Raw genomic sequence first — 16731 nt, forward strand, 5'->3', positions numbered from 1 at the left:
TCCAACTATATTCAGAGACAGGGATTCACAGACTGCTCAAGGCAGTGGGTCCTCGTATGCTCTCTCCCAGCGCTTAGAACACTGCTCTGCACACCGTGAGCCCTTAATAAGTACTATCATTACTATTCCTACACGAAATATAAGGGATTTCTTTTCCAGCCTTCGAAGACTGGAAAGGGACTTCATTCTGTCGCTCAGAAAACCCAGCCCTCCAGCTGTTCAATAAATTCTCCCTACAGCGAGTCCCAAAAGAACTGAACATCTAATTTCTTTCTGAATAGCTTGTCGGTGGCCTCTTGCTATATTCTCCAGATCTCTCAGTGGTCGTTTCACTCCTAAATCACTCCACACTTCATCCCGGGTCCAGAGTTTTTTGTTGATGCTCAATTTTAAAATTTCCCTTTACAATTTTAATAGTCTAAGCCTATTTCCCCAAAAACAGATAACAATTTGAGATTTTTTCCTATAAGCCCATAAACTAACGCTTCGCTTTCCTCCCTCACAAGTTTTTCCTGATAGTTTTTAACAATATTCTCGAAAAAAATCTCGAAAATTTGACCGCAGGTCGTCATTTGAAGATTGTTCGCGATTCCCTTCTCTTTTTCTCAGATCCTTTAACTTTTATTCAGCCTTTAAAATCTCTCAACTTCCAACTACCTTGAAAATTAAATGCAGAGTTCAACAGAGGTCTCATAGAGATATTAGGAAAAACAGATTCCCTGAAAAGTAGCTAAATGCAAATGAAATTCTGATGGTCACACATTTCAACCCACTGATCAATCAGGGTCTTTCATCAACTTAACAAAATCCAAATGAGAGGTAATGTTTGTTTGGAAATGAGACCCCCTTAAATAAATACAAAGCGAACAGGAGACCAACAACAGCTAAAGCATATATTGTCTAAAGATTTTTGTAAACGAAGTACCCTGCAGCAATAAGTAGTTGGAATTTGATTTTGTTATTTTATCACCTACAGTTCAAACAGTGGGTGTGAAGCAAACTAAAGCTCATTGCTACAAAGCACAAATGTTAGGGAAAGCAGAAGATGCGAATTTGATTCTCTTCCCCACAAGGGGAAAGGGAGCTTAGACCAGAATTGAATTCGCTCTGTGGTTAGAGAATTCTTCTATGTCGGAGGGGGATTTTGGAGATTTTTTTTTTCCTTCTTTAAGGATACAGGCTCCTCTCAGTGGAAACCATAACTTTAAAATTCAGAGACTCAGTTAAAAAGGCTCTAACCAGACTGAAAAAGGTGCTTTTCCATCTCTGAAACCCCCAAATTAAGTATTACTTCTTGACCATGCATCCCACGTTACCTAGCCGTCGACTTTCCGTCCGTGATTTCCGGCATTGAGACACATTCCAGGATCGATCCCTAAGGCTTTGGTTATGACAACTTAGAATCTATCCCATCCAACCTATCAAAATGGGAAACCGCAGTGGAGTCTGAAGCCACCGAGTTCTGCTGATGATTGGATGTATACCTGAATACTCGTTTGTCCAGACCTTCAAAATGAACAACCAGTTATTTGCAAAGATTGGCAAAGAAGTCACGACCTAGGAAGCCACCGAGTTCTGCTAATGATTGGCCGTAATCCTGAATGCTCGTACAGGACGTCAGTCTAAACCGGTTATTTGCAAAGATTGGGTATTCCTGGCATAGAAGCCACGACCTTGGAAACAAACTGTGAAACAAAGTCGCCCGCTTCCCTCAGCTCGGACTTGGATGGTTACTCAAACATGAAAAGAGTGTGGCAAGAACACCTAATAAAAAGGAGGATTGGGAGAGGAGCAAGAGAGACAGTTCTCTTCCCTACACGGAGAATCCAACCTTAGACCAGAACTGACTTTGCTCTGGGCTTTGACAACTCTTCTACTTCAGAGGGGTTTTTTGAGTCGGTTTTTTTTTCCTCCTTTTTACGGAAAGGATACAGACTCCTCTCGGTAGAAACCGTAACTTTCAGGGTCTCAGTTCAAAGGCTCTACCCAAGAGCAAATTGGTGCCTTTCCATCTCTGAAACCCCAAAGCTAAGACTACCTCTTGAACACACATCGCACGTTACCTAGTTGTCAACTTTCCGTCCACGATTTCCGGCACTGAGATACATTTCAGGATCCATCCCTAAGGCTTTTGTTGTTAACTACTTAGGCTCTATCCTATCCAACCTATCATAATGGGAAACCACAGTGGAGTCTGAAGCGAACCAAGTTCTGCTAAGGATTGGATGTATAACTGAATACTTGTTTGTCCAGAACGTCTGTCTAAACAATCAGTTATTTGCGAAGATTGGGCATTGCTGGCATAGAAATCACCACCTAGGAGACACACTGTGAAATTAGGTTGCCCATTTCCCTCAGCTCAACCCTGAAGAGTTAGGCAAAAATGAAAAAATGTGACAAGAACCCCATATAAAAGGGAGGGCTGAGAGGAGAACAAGAGAGATAGTTGGGCCTTATTAAAGTATTTTTGATAACTGACATCGGCTCACTGTGAAAGAAAACGCAAAAACATTTTGACAGGACCAACTGAACTAGCCAAGGCGGATAGTGTTTTTCATTATTTGCTAATGGCAACTGGAGTGTAGAGCCTGAAAGAGAGTCATCTGGTTTTCATTTTCCAGCTTCTCTGATTTTATGACTTGATACTATAGGTCAAGGAACTTTATTTAAACAAAAAAAAAAAGAAAACTTACTGGTATTGAAAATTCCTCAGCCAAATACTTCAATAATGATGCTTCTCTCGCCAAAAAGTTACTTCTCTCTCTCAGATTCCCTTGAAGCTGTGTATCAAACTCCTTTCTGACCACAGAAGCAATGGAATCGATAATCACAAGTGTAACTCTCTTTGAGATGATTTCTTCTTCCAAAGACTCAATCCTTCCAAAAAAAAAAAACCACCCAAAAAACAGTAAACTAGAACCAAATGAACCGAAACAATGTCACGCAAGGCCATCACAAAGGTTAAAAATCATTTTTTTTTAATGTCCTTCCCTAGGTTACTAAATAATGCCTGCAGGAATTCTAAAAAAAAAAAACACCCAACAACCTCACTTTTCATCATTTCTGCTGTTTGCTTACTTTGTCCACTTCACTCAACTGGAACAGTGAAACTAGACTACTCAGTTTCCAGTCAGTTTCACTTCTTGGCTCTCCTACATTCCTGCCCAAGGCAACAATGTTTAGGTTGCTAACACTACAGGAAAAGATTTAATTAAATCCACCCCAAAACTTTTCATTCATTTAAACTGTTTTTTAATTACCGTACCAGCATTTCCCCTAACCTAAGAAAAGCAGAGAGATCATCCTCAGAGAGGATCACTGAATGCCCAGCATGTCTAGAGTGGCAATTTGGAAAAAATCAAGAGAATTTGAACAGTTCACATTTTCTACTTTCAAGCTGGGGGTTGCAAACCTCTCCCTTGAGGTCATGTGGGTAACCGTGATTTTTGTCCAACTGACCCCAGTTAATACAATAACAATAATAATAATAATGTGATATTTGTACAGTGTACAGGTATTTGTGGTATAGTGCCAGGCACTGTACTAAGCACTGGGGTGGATACAAGCAAATCAGGTTGAACACGGTCCCTGTTCCATATGGGCTCAGAGTCTCATTCCCCATTTACAGATGAGGTAATTGAGGCACAGAGAAGTGAAGTGACTTGCCCAAGGTCACAAAGGGGACAAGCGGCGCAGCCGGGATTAGAACCCACGACCTCCTGACTCCCAGGCCCGTGCTTTATCCACTAAGCCATGGTGCTTCTCAAGTTCCAAGTTCACTTGGAGTATGAGAAGTTGGACCCATGGGGTTGAAACCCCAGGTCTTTCAATCAATCAACTGTATTTATTTGGCCTTACTGAGCACAGAGGGTTGTACTAAGCGCTTGGGAGAGTTCTAGGCCTCCTGTTGACCTAGAAATTGACCCAGTTGGTAGCAACAGTCTAGCGGTACTATGGGTTCTGGGACTGCCCCAGGCTGGAGCCCAGTGGGAAGGAAAGAAACGGCGGGTGGCAAATCCTCTCTATTAAGTTGACGTTGAAGCTCCAGGGGCAGTTTGGAGGAATACGTTTTCACTGACGTTTGTTGCGTCCGTATTTCCTCCTCCTTACCAGTGTTACTTGGGCACTGAGCGTCAGACTTGCTCCGTTCAGCGTCGCGATTCAAATGGACACGCTCTTTGAAAAGTTAATTTCAGAAACACTCGGTCGTCTACACAGGTTCAAGAAGTCCAGGTTCTCTTCCCGGTCTTAAGCAGCTGAAGGGACTATTTCGGCATTTTTATGTCGGTCTTCCTCTTCGGATGGACGAGGTACTTGAACTTCCCAGACGCTCAGTACAGTGCACTGCATCCGGGCCGTGTTCAGTAAATACTATTACCAACAATAAATACTGTGGTATTTCAATTGCCTCCCCTACAAAACTCATACTTATCACTTATCAGTGGTTTTAAAAAGTTCAGAGATTCTTGCATATAAGAAGTGCTGCAGAAATGTTAAATTGACATTTGGACTGCAGTACTAATAATGATGGCATTTGTTAAACACTTACTGTGTGCCAAGCACTGTTCTAAGCATCGGGGTAGATACAAGGTAATCAGGTTGTCCCACGTGGGGCTCAGAGTCTTAATCCCCATTTTACAGATGAGGTAACTGAGGCACGGATAAGTCAAGTGACTTGCCCCAAGTCACACAACTGATCAGTGGCAGAGCCGGGATCAGAATCCACGACCTCCGACTCCCAAGCTTGGGCTCTTTCCACTAAGCCACGACTGTAGAACGCAAGCTCGTTGCGGGCAACCAACTGTTTATTACTGTATCGTACTCTCCCAAGTGCCTAATACAGTGCTCTGCACAAAGTAAGCCCTCAATAAATACAATTGACTGACTGATTTTGTGTTAGAAATGTGTGGAAAAAAAAGAAATGATTATCCGAATATGGTTTGAATCATCTTTCCACAAGAAGCCCCTTGCTTTCGGCTACGGTTGCTGCGTACCTTTTTAGCACTTCATCACAGGTGAGCTCCGGACGGAGGTGGATTTTACTGCTCGTTAGAAAGCAGTTTTTCTTCAGTGTTGAAATATCTGGGGAAACGAGATCCGGCAATCTCAACCAGCCTATGGAAAATAAAATGGAACAGCTCGAAAGGATCAGGAATCGGGTCGGCTAAGGTGCCTGAACCTCGTGTTTGCTTTATGAGCTTCCCAAGGACCTTCATTGCACTTAGTGGGTGCTCAATAAATACTATTACTACTAATGTTGGTATCTGTTAAGCACTCACTATGTGTCGAGCACTGTTCTAGGCACCTGGGTAGATACAGGATAATCAGGTTGTCCCATGTGGGGCTCACAGTCTCAGTCCCATTTTACAGATGAGGTAACTGAGGCGCCGAGAAGTTAAGTGACTTGCCCAAGGTCACACAGCTGACAGATGGTGGAGCCGGGATTAGAACCCATGACCTCTGACTCCTAAACCCGTGCTCTTTCCACTGAGCCACACTGCTTCTCTACTATTACTACTACTAATAATCGTGTTGTTTGTTAAGCCCTATGTGCCTAGCACTGTTCTGAGCGCTGGGGTAGATATAAGGTAATAATAATGTTGGTATTTGTTAAGCGCTTACTACGTGCCGAGCACCGTTCTAAGCGCTGGGGTAGACACAGGGGAATCAGGTTGTCCCACGTGGGGCTCACAGTCTCAATCCCCATTTTACAGATGAGGTAACTGAGGCAAAGAGAAGTTAAATGACTTGCCACAGTCACACAGCTGTCAAGTGGCAGAGCAGGGATTCGAACTCATGACCTCTGACTCCAAAGCCCGTGCTCTTTCCACTGAGCCACGCTGCTCCTCATCAGGTCGGGCACAGTCCCTGTCCCACACGGGACTCACAGTCTTAATCCCCATTTTACAGAGGAGGCAACGGAGGCACGGAGAAGTTAAGTGACTTGCCCAAGGTCACCCAGCAGACGTGGTGGAGCCAGGGTCAGAACCCACGTTCTCTGGCTTCCAGGCCCATGGTCTTTCCACTAGGCCACGCTCTTTCTCAGTACGGCTTCTTCTATTACTATTCATTCATTTAATTGAATTTATTGAGCGCTTACTAAGTGCAGAACACTGTACTAAGCACTCGGAAAGCACAATTCAGCAACAAAGAGAGACAATCCCTGCCCACAATGGGCTCACAGTCTAGAAGGGGGGAGACAGACATCGAAACAAGTAAACAGGCATCGGTAGCATCGAGAAAGATAAATAGAATTAGAGATAGACATACACATCAGAACAAGTAAAACAGACATTAATATAAATAAGTAGAATTGTAGATATATACATCTATACACAAGCGCTGTGGGGCAGGGAGTAGAACAAAGGGAACGATCGGGGTGAGGTGGGGGGAGGAGGAATCAAGGAAAAGGGGGGCTAAGTCTGGGAAGGCCTCCTGGAAGAGGTGAGTCCTCAGTAAGGCTGGGGCAGTTTAATGGCACATAGTAAGCACTTAACAAGTACCATAATTATTATTATCTAATGAAATTAAACCAGAAGCTTCCTGGCCAGCTGGCAGGATTATTATTATTAAGTGCCGTCGAGTCGCTTCCGATTCATAGCGACTCCATGGATATACTTTCTCCAGACCGTCCTGTCCTCCGCTATAATCCGCAACCTTTCTAACAGTTCTTCCGTTTTCGTTGTTATGGTCTCTACCCATCTAGCTGGCAGGACACAAATCTAAACGTAAAACGTTTTGGTTCTTCCTTCGGCTAATTTTCTGAAGTAACAGGAGCTGGGAGTAGGGGCCCGATTAAGATGCCCCCGTTCAATTTCCGGTGAATTTATCTTGGGGCAAACTTTATAATAATAATAATAATGGTACTTGTTAAGCGCTTACTCCGTGCCAGGCACTGTACTAAGCAAATCAGATTGGACACAGGCCCCGTCCCGTGTGGGGCTCAAAGTCTCACTGGTAACCCTCAGTGGTATATCTCGAGTGCTTTCTGGTTGCAGATCCATACTAAGCGCTTGGGAGAGTACAAGAGAGTTGAAAGGCATGACCCCTGCTTTTAAGGAGCTTACGATCGAGTGAAAATCTGGATCCGTTTATTAATCCGTTATCTGGAAACGTTACTGGATGATTAAGAAATGCAAAGGACGTTGGGGTACAAAAATGGAGGGAAAGCCTCCTCGTTTTCTGGCATTAGGGCAGCATGTCCAATCGATGTACTCTCGTTTTACTTTTACTACATGGTAGCTTTTCCCTTCTTCCATAAAGTCAGAAAAATAAGTGTCCGCCACCCAAAAGGTTCTTTGGTGACAGGAAGTAATGACTTCACTGCAGGAGCCAGGAGAAGGTGGGAAGCTGCAGGGAACTACAGGGAAGGTGACAAACTGAGTCAGACACAAATATCAGCAATAAAAGTCCAGGGAAAGGAGAGCATTCCTGGCAATGGCGACTGAGGGGGGCGATCGTTTCCTTGTTTTAAATGCATCCTCATGATGATGATGATGATGGCATTTGTTAAGCGCTTACTATGTGCCAAGCACTGTTCTAAGCGCTGGGGGAGATACGGGGTAATCAGGTTGTCCCACGTGGGGCTCACAGTCTTAAGCCCCATTTTACAGGTGAGGTAACTGAGGCACAGAGAAGTTAAGTGACTCGCCCGAAGTCACACAGCTGACAAGTGACGGAGCGAGGATTAGAATCCACGACCTCTGACTCCCAAGCCCGGGGTCTTTCCACTGAGCCACACTGCTTCTTTCATGTGAAAGTCCCTCCTCTGGAATAGGAATTTTCCTGTCTTTCTCTTTAACCAGCTATGGAGACACATTTCCAGAACTACCTTTACCCATATTTTATGATTCGACTAGAAGGAACATTATTATTCATTAATGATAAATAAATGCTGGGTCAGTAGCATGAGAAGCTTGGGACTGTAGGAAGAAAATCAATTTACTGCCCTAGGAAATAGGAAATAAAGGTGAGAAAACCTGGAGAGGAATGGGAGGTTAGAATGGAAAACTACTCAAAGGCACCGGAAAAAATAAGATGGAGGAGTTTATGACAAGAAGCGTCATCGGCTCGCACAACGGGGAAAATAACCTCAGGCTTAGAGAACATATATTCATTCCTTCATTCAACTGTATTTACTGAGCATTTACTGTGTGCAAAGCACTGTACTGAGTGCTGGGGAGAGTACAAGGTAACAATGAACGGACACATTCCCTACCCACAGTGAGCTGAGAGCAAAGAGGGATTAAGGGATCACTCTAGAGCAAAGGGAACGATGGGAGAAGGAAATTAGATAAATGATGAAGGCAAGAGGAAATGAGGGGAAGGGCAATCAGAGGCGGAAGGGAGGATGCCAAAGATGAAGGAAAGAGGAAATTTCATGAGGGAGGAAGGCAAGAGTTCACAGGTGAGCTGGGAAATCACGACCGGTGAAAGCAGATGGATCATGACAATATTCTCCCCACTTCAAAGCCGTATTGAAGGCCCATCTCTTCCAAGAGGCCTTCCCTAAGACCTCCTTTCCTCTTCTCCCACTCCCTTCTGCGTCCTCCTGAGGTGCTCTCTTTACTCACCCCCCCCTTCCAGCCCCACAGCACTTGTGTCCATATCTGTAAGTTATTTATTTCTCTTAATATCTGTCTCCCCCTCTAGACTATAAGCCCCTTGTGGGCAGGGAATGTGTCGGTTTATTGTTACATTGTAACTCTCCCAAGCTCTTACTACAGTTCTCTGCACACAGTAAGCGCTCAATAAATACAACTGACTGACTGAACCGGGACCTCCTCATCTTCCACGGAGTAAGTACTGCAAAACGGAAACTGCCAAGCAATATGGGGGATTGGCATAATAATAATAATAATGATGATGGTATTTGTTAAGCACTGTTCTAAGCGCTGGGATAGATACAAGGTAACCAGGTTGTCCCACGTGGGGCTCACAGTCTTAATCCACATTTTACAAATGAGGGAACTGAGCCACAGAGAAGTGAAGTGACTCACCCAAAGTCACACAGCTGTTGAGCGGCAGAGCCGGGATCAGAACCCACGACCTCTGACTCCCAAGCCCCGGCTTTCTCCTCTAAGCCACAGTGCACCAGGACAGCCCATTGTCGGGCAGGGATTGTCTCCATCTGTTGCCGAATTGTACATTCCAAGCGCTTAGTACAGTGCTCTGCCCACAGTAAGCGCTCAATAAATACGACTGAATGAATGGATGAAATCCCCCAACTTTTTGGCCCTAGCCACTCAACAGCTGATAGGCAGTAATGAGTTTCTGTCTCTACCACCTGGGGCTGGATTTCAACTGGTGACTTCAGTGGTGGGAGAGTCTGGATCTTATTACCGATCCATTAGGCCCCTTTGCAAAGAATGGCGGTTAATGGAAGGGCATGTACTAACTCTGTTCACAGCTTCCATGCTAAACAACTGCGTCCAATGGGTTATTCACACTCAAAATTGCCAACGTTATTTTCCCCGTTCTAATGCCCCGACTGTTTCGGGTTTTGAAAGAGAAGCCTGTAAGATCAAGTTTTCAAACAAACAGACAAGAAAATTGGACATTTGAAATGCCGCATGACAATCACAATGATTTCTGGTGACAATCTTCATGAGGGAGATCTTTTTTGTGAAGACAAAGGACAGAAAGTTGGTCCCTGCTTCAAATAGTATTGTCGTATATAGAGTATGAATACAGTGACATCTAGTGGAAAATTCTTCTTTGAACGCCAGACATACTCGAGATAAAAATTAAGGCCACTCCACACTGAAAATAATAATTAGCAATATAATGATAATAATAGTGGTATTTGTTAAGCGCTCACTGGGCGTCAAGCACTGTTCTGAGCGCTGGGGTAGCTACAAATTAATCAGGCTAAATACAGTCCCTGTCCGGGGCCAAGTAGAGAGAGGGAACCGGTATTAAATCCCCGTTTTTCAGGTGTGGAAACTTGAAGCCCAGAGAGGTGAAATGACTTTCCCATGGTCACACAGCAGACGAGAAGCAGGGCTGAAATTAGAACCCAGGTCCTGTGGCTCCCAGGCCCGGGCTTTTTTCCACCAGGCCACGCTGCTTCCCATGGCGTTTCGTTTTTGGTTTTTTTTTACCTCCTTGTCATTGTCCGTAAAGCTAAGAAAGTGTCCAACAGAATGTATTACTTCTTTTTAGGTGTTTTGGCTTTTCAATTTCAGTCCTAGTTCTCTTGTCCAAACCAAGACATACAAAGGATCCGTCCTTCTTCTTGATTCCCAGGACGTTAGCTAGGACGCTGGCTAGCAAAAAGTCGGAACAAAGGTGCCCTCTCCTTAGGGGCAAAGGCTGGCTCCCAGACTTGCCCAACTCAGGTTTCTGGCAAGACCTGTGAATTTCTGTTAGGGCTTAAAAGTCCCAGAATGAAAGTTCTGTGGCCTGTTAGCTCTCTGAGCCTGTCCCCTCCTGGCTTCATTCTCCCTACCGGATGACCACCCAGATAATAATAATAATAATAATAATAATAATGGTATCTGTTAAGCACTTACTATGTGCCGGGCACTGTACCCAGATCCTCTGACTCCCAGGCCCGTGCTCTTTCTACTAGGTTACACGCCTTAATAATGCTGGTGTTTGTTAAGCGCTTACTATGTGCGGAGCACTGTTCTAAGCACTGAGGTAGATACAGGGTAATCAAGTTGTCTCTCGTGAGGCTCACAGTTAATCCCCATTTTACAGATGAGGGAACTTGGGCCCAGAGAAGTTAAGTGGCTTGCCCACAGTCACACAGCTGACAAGTGGCGGAGCTTGTCGTGGGCAGGGAATCTGTCTGTTTATTGTTGAATTGTAATAATGTTGGTATTTGTTAAGTGCTTACTATGTGCAAAGCACTGTTCTAAGCAGTGGGGTAGATACAGGGTAATCAGGTTGTCCCACATGAGGCTCACAGTCTTAATCCCCATTTTACAGATGAGGTAACTGAGGCACAGAGAAGTTAAGTGACTTGCCCACAGTCATCCAGCTGACAAGCGGCGGAGCCGGGATTTGAACTCATGACCTCTGACTCCCAAGCCCGTGCTCTTTCACTGAGCCACGCTGCTTCTCTACTCTCCCCAGAGCTTAGTACGGTGCTCTGCACACAGTATGCGCTCAATAAATACGATTGACCGACTTGGCGCTTCCTTCCTTCAAATCCCGATCATCATGATGCCCAGATCCCACACTGCCACTCTTCTGTTGAGAAAGAGGGCAGTTATCGAATTTGATTAAGGTTTCTGAGGGGGGTTTTATTTTTTGGAACTTGAATAAAACCATAACTGGTTGTCTACTGTGTGACCTCGGACAAGTCACTTAACTTCTCTGCGCCTCGGTTGTCTCATCTGCAAAATGAGAATTAAGACTGTGAGCCCAATGTGGGACATGGACTGTATCGAACCTGATTACTTTGTATCTTCCCTTGCGCTTAGAATACTGCCTGGCACATAGTGAGAGCTTACCAAATACCATTTAAAAAATCCTGTTTCCACAATGGTTTGTATTTGATCTGCGGCATCACAAGGGGAGATGGAAAAAATGTTCATCCCTCGTACTGAATCGGTTCCCAGTATTTCATTTTGAAAAACGGCACTCTGGCGACAAATTTATGGCCCTTTACTCCTGAGCTAGTTATTAAACTTCCTCTTCATCAGAAAAAAAATTCAACTATCCAAGATCTGAGGTAACTTAAAATTCCCTAAATCAAAAATCTAGAAATTAAAATCTGGCAATACTACCTACGCAGCTTCCTACTCAGCTAGAGCTTGTGGTATTTCTTTCATGTGGTAACTGGTTTCATGAAGTTCCAAAAATAGGTAAATTATTTTCAGAAAGTCGGTTCACTCAAAGGCCATCGGTTCACTGCAAGAACGGTTTACAGTAAAATGGGAAATGAAAAGACCACTGGGATACTAGAGAGCAGAGCAATCAAATGGCCATTTCTAGGGAGCAGAGTTCCACTTTTAAAATGTCTATACATCCACCTCAAAAAGTTTCTTTGGAGAAGAGGGTGTGTACCATATTTGAATAATAATAATAATGGTATCTGTTAAGCACTTACTATGTACCAGGCACTGTACTAAGAGGTTGGGGGAAATGCAACAAATCAGGTTGGACACAGTCCCTGTCCCATATTGGGCTCACAGTCTTAATCCCCATTTTACAGATGAGGTAACTGAGGCCCAGAGAAGTGAAGTGACTTACCCAAGGCCACTCAGCAGACAGTGGCAGAGCCAGAATTAGAACCCATGACCTTCTGACTCCCAGTCCCGGGCTCTATGCACTAGACCACCCTGCTTTAAGTGACTATGGGGAACTCTTATTTGAGAGTATGTTGGGTAAGACCATCTCACCTGTGCCATTTTCTTGGTAGAAAAAGAATCACTTTGTAGGATTCACCGTAAAATCTCTTTTTACTCAGTCAGTAACATTTATTGAGGGTCTACTTTGGGCAGAGACTAGTGAACTGTCTCTCTGTGGTGCCAAAACAAGGCAGAAAAAGAATTATGCTGAGAGAATAATCACTGGGTCATGCAACCGTCCAGATAAGGAGTAAAAACTGCAGTGCTGAGAGACTAGACTCCCAGAAATGGTCTCTTCAGCATGGCCTAGTGGAAAAAAAAAATGACAGTAAACATGAAAAGTACGGCAGGATTTCAGACCCTCACAGCTCACACCAACAATCCCAGAAGTCACAGCTGCATTTTAATTAATTAGTTGTAGCATTTACTAAGCACTTCATTCATTCATTCAATAGTATTTATTGAGCGCTTACTATGTGCAGAGCACTGTACTAAGCGCTTGGGATGAACAAGTTGGCAACAGTTAGAGACGGTCCCTGCCGTTTGACGGGCTTACAGTCTAATCGGGGGAGACGGACAGACGAGAACAATGGCACTAAACAGCGTCAAGGGGAAGAACATCTCGTAAAAACAATGGCAACTAAATAGAATCGAGGCGATGTACAATTCATTAACAAAATAAATAGGGTAACGAAAATATATACAGTCGAGCGGACGAGTACAGTGCCGGGGGGAGGGGAAGGGAGAGGTGGAGGAGCAGAGGGAAAAGGGGAAAATGAGGCTTTAGCTGCGGAGAGGTAAAGGGGGGATGGCAGAGGGAGTAGAGGGGGAAGAGGAGCTCGGTCTGGGAAGGCCTCTTGGAGGAGGTGATTTTTAAGTAAGGTTTTGAAGAGGGAAAGAGAATCAGTTTGGCGGAGGTGAGGAGGGAGGGCGTTCCGGGACCGCGGGAGGACGTGACCCGGGGGTCGACGGCGGGACGGGCGAGACCGAGGGACGGCGAGGAGGTGGGCGGCGGAGGAGCGGAGCGTGCGGGGTGGGCGGTAGAAAGAGAGAAGGGAGGAGAGGTAGGAAGGGGCAAGGTGATGGAGAGCCTCGAAGCCTAGAGTGAGGAGTTTCTGTTTGGAGCGGAGGTCGATAGGCAACCACTGGAGTTGTTTAAGAAGGGGAGTGACAGGCCCAGATCGTTTCTGCAGGAAGATGAGCCGGGCAGCGGAGTGAAGAATAGACCGGAGCGGGGCGAGAGAGGAGGAACAAGCACTTATTATGTGCCAGGCACTATCCTAGGCCCTGGGGTGGATACAAGCAAATCGGGTTGGACAAAGTCCCTGTCTCACATGGGGCTCACAGTCTGATTCCCCATTTTACAGATGAGGGAACTGAGCCCAGGGGGAGGGACTTGCCCAAGGTCACACAGCAGACCGGTGGCAGAACGGGGATTAGAACCCAGGTCCTTCTAAATCCCAAGCCCGTGTCATGGGACCGGGGCAGTGTTCTTCCTACGAGGCTGATCGGGGGGTGGGGAGGGGTGATTCAGGAATAAGGGGAGCTGTGGACAAACTCACCACAGCTGTACTAACTTCCGATCGACTGAAATGGGAAATTTCAGCGCAAGAGCTGGAAGTGAAGTTGTCTTCACATCCAACAGAAACTTCAGACTTTAAACCTCTTCATCACCCTCCTTTCTCTTCACTTTTTCCTACGACACCCCAAGCCTCACACTCTGGTTCCTCTCAAGTTCAACTCGCTGTGCCTCATTCTTAACTCTGAGACCTCCAACCTCTTGCTCAAGCCCTTCCTCCTTCTGGAACTCTCTCTCCTGTGAAATCTACCAGACCACAGCAAACCGCCACTTCCAACCCGTTGGAAATTTCACCTCTTCCGGGAGGTTTTCATTTTTCTTCTCCCAGGCACATTCTCTCTACTTTCATCGCTGAATGTATGCGCCACACAAGTAATCGATAAATCAGTCAACAGTGCTTACAGTACTGAGTGCTTACTATGTGCAGAGCAATGTATTAAGCGTATGGCAGCGTGCAATACAAAAGAGTTAGCGGACACGCTCCCTTCCTACAGTGAGCTTACAGTCTAGAGGGGGAGACAGACTTCTTACTAGAAATAAGTAATTTTTAATCTCTATTTTTGCCTTCCCAATCTCTTGACACACTTCCAGAAACAACTTACAGTCTTTGAACACTTCCTCCAGTTCAGAAATAATATTTCTGTGTCCCCCTTTAGGCTGTAACTTCTCTGTGAACAAGGACCGGGTCATCTACCACTTTGGGATTCTCAGAGAGGAGATTCCTCAGTCGGTTCAGAAACCGGGAACAGGAGGTGGCTCTAAATATTATCAATCAGTTTATTTATGGAGCACTGACTGTGTGCAGAGCACTGTAACTAAGGGCTTAATACAAGATATAACAAAATATTTACGTAAAGTCCACGAAGCCGCCAATTCATTTGACTTGAAACTGAGCCAAATAAACTTATTGGGACACATTCCTTTTCAGGTGATGCTGAAATGACAGTGGTTGTGCTATTTGTTAAACATTTATTATGTGTACTACACTGTTCTAAGCACCGGGGATGGTGCAAGTTAATCAGGCTGCACTCAACCCCTTATCCCACATGGGGCTGACAGTCTAAACAGGAGGGAAAATGGGTTTTGAATCCCTGTTTTTACAAATGAGGAAAAGTGGGCAGAGAAAGTGGGCACTTTTCTGGGGCAGAGAAAAGTGAAGAGTCCCACAGCCGGCAAGTCATGGGGCTGGGATTAATAATAATAATAATAACGTTGGTATTTGTTAAGCGCTTACTATGTGCAGAGCACTGTTCTAAGCACTGGGGTAGATACGGGGTAATCAGGCTGTCCCACGTGAGGCTCACAATCTTAATCCCCATTTTACAGATGAGAGAACTGGGGCACAGAGAAGTGAAGTGACTTGCCCACAGTCACACAGCCGACAGGTGGCAGAGCCGGGATAGAACCAGGTCCTCAGACTCCCAGACCCAGGCTCTTTCCAACGGACTGTGCTGCTTCCACAACGAGAGGGAAAGAAAGAGGTGCTTATGGATGGATCCTAAATCAGTGTCGTTAAGAAGTGGCCCGTCTCCTGGCTTCCTGGTACCACTTCTGCTTGCAAGGGAAGCAGCACCGCCTAATGGTTAGAGCACGGGACAGGAGTGATAAGGACCTGGGGTCTAATCCCGGCTTTGCCGCTTGTCTGCTGTGTGACCCTGGTTTATCATTTCATTCATTCATCAATAGTATTTATTGAGCGCTTACTATGTGCAGAGCACTGTACTGAGTGCTTGGAACGTACAGTTCGGCAACAGATAGAGATAATCCCTGCCCAGTGATGGGCTCACGGTCTAATTTCACTTCACCGTGTCTCCGTTCCCTCATCTGTAAATGGGGATGAAGACTTTGAGCCCCATGTGGGACATGGACTGTGTCCAATCTGATCAGCTTGCATCTACCCCAGCGTTTAGTAAAGTGCCTGGCACTGCGAGTGCTTAATAAATACAATTTTAAAAAAAGAATAGGAAAAGAGATATCTCTCTAAAGGTATACAGTACTGACCAAATGATTTCTTGCCCTTCAAGAGATGAAATGTTGGTACCAGAGGAACGTGGGAAAAGTCAGCCTGATTTTTTCTTCTCGGCAAAAGCGGAATTTTATCAAGGTGATTACGGTTTTGACTTCGGTTCACCGCTAATGAAAGAATTCAAGTTCTTTGAGCTTGATATGTATTCCTGAAAAATGGCTGCAAAATATGATGCCTCACATAAAAGGGATATCGGAAGACATAAACAATATCCTTAGCAAGAATATTTTTTTCTGACCTATCAGCACTGAAAGCTGACTCTGTCGATATGTATACCAGCGCCTTCTAATCCTCCCAAGTGGGTCGGTAATGTGGCTAATACACGCATCATCATACAAAACTGAGTTTTGCCGCAACCTGCCGGACCTGTGACCTAAAAGAAATTTGTTATTTGTAAAATGTAATCCAAAATGATCAGAGTAAAACGTTGTATGAAACTCCTGCTCACAAAGCAGTTCCAATTTATAATTTCCCCAGGTGCACACGCGTGTTTTTCACAGCTCTCGCCGGGCCTCGTTCTCTTCTCTTCCATCGCCAACCCTCCCTCCGCCTGGACCTCCATCTCCTTTCGCTTACAACGAGCAACAGCTCTCCCCATCTTCAAAGCCCATTTGAAAGCACATCTATCAAGGGTATTTACTGAGTGCAAAATCTGTGCATGGCACTGAACTGACCCCTTGGGAGAGTACAGCAACAGAGTCGGTAGACACAGTCACATCTCCGACAGGTGGCCTTTACCAGTTGATTTCTAATCCCCCCACCTTATAACGAGTCAGTCACATTTCTGTCAGTGGTATTTATCGAGCGCATACTGTGTGCCGAGT

At 45.1% G+C, this 16731-nt stretch overlaps 1 protein-coding gene across 1 annotated transcript in view; it reads right to left on the reverse strand.

The window, feature by feature from the left end:
• Window positions 1-1007: 1007 nt before the first annotated feature.
• Window positions 1008-16731, reverse strand: part of RAD51B (RAD51 paralog B) — a 41290-nt gene continuing 25566 nt past the window's right edge. Inside the window, 7 exon segments of the mRNA XM_029058311.1 lie at window positions 1008-1013; window positions 1436-1506; window positions 2690-2877; window positions 4995-5053; window positions 5055-5115; window positions 16146-16184; window positions 16186-16280. Coding sequence (XP_028914144.1) covers window positions 1008-1013; window positions 1436-1506; window positions 2690-2877; window positions 4995-5053; window positions 5055-5115; window positions 16146-16184; window positions 16186-16280 — 519 coding nt within the window.

The sequence above is a fragment of the Ornithorhynchus anatinus genome, chromosome 1, assembly GCF_004115215.2.
Source record: "Ornithorhynchus anatinus isolate Pmale09 chromosome 1, mOrnAna1.pri.v4, whole genome shotgun sequence".
Classification (NCBI taxonomy): domain Eukaryota; kingdom Metazoa; phylum Chordata; class Mammalia; order Monotremata; family Ornithorhynchidae; genus Ornithorhynchus; species Ornithorhynchus anatinus.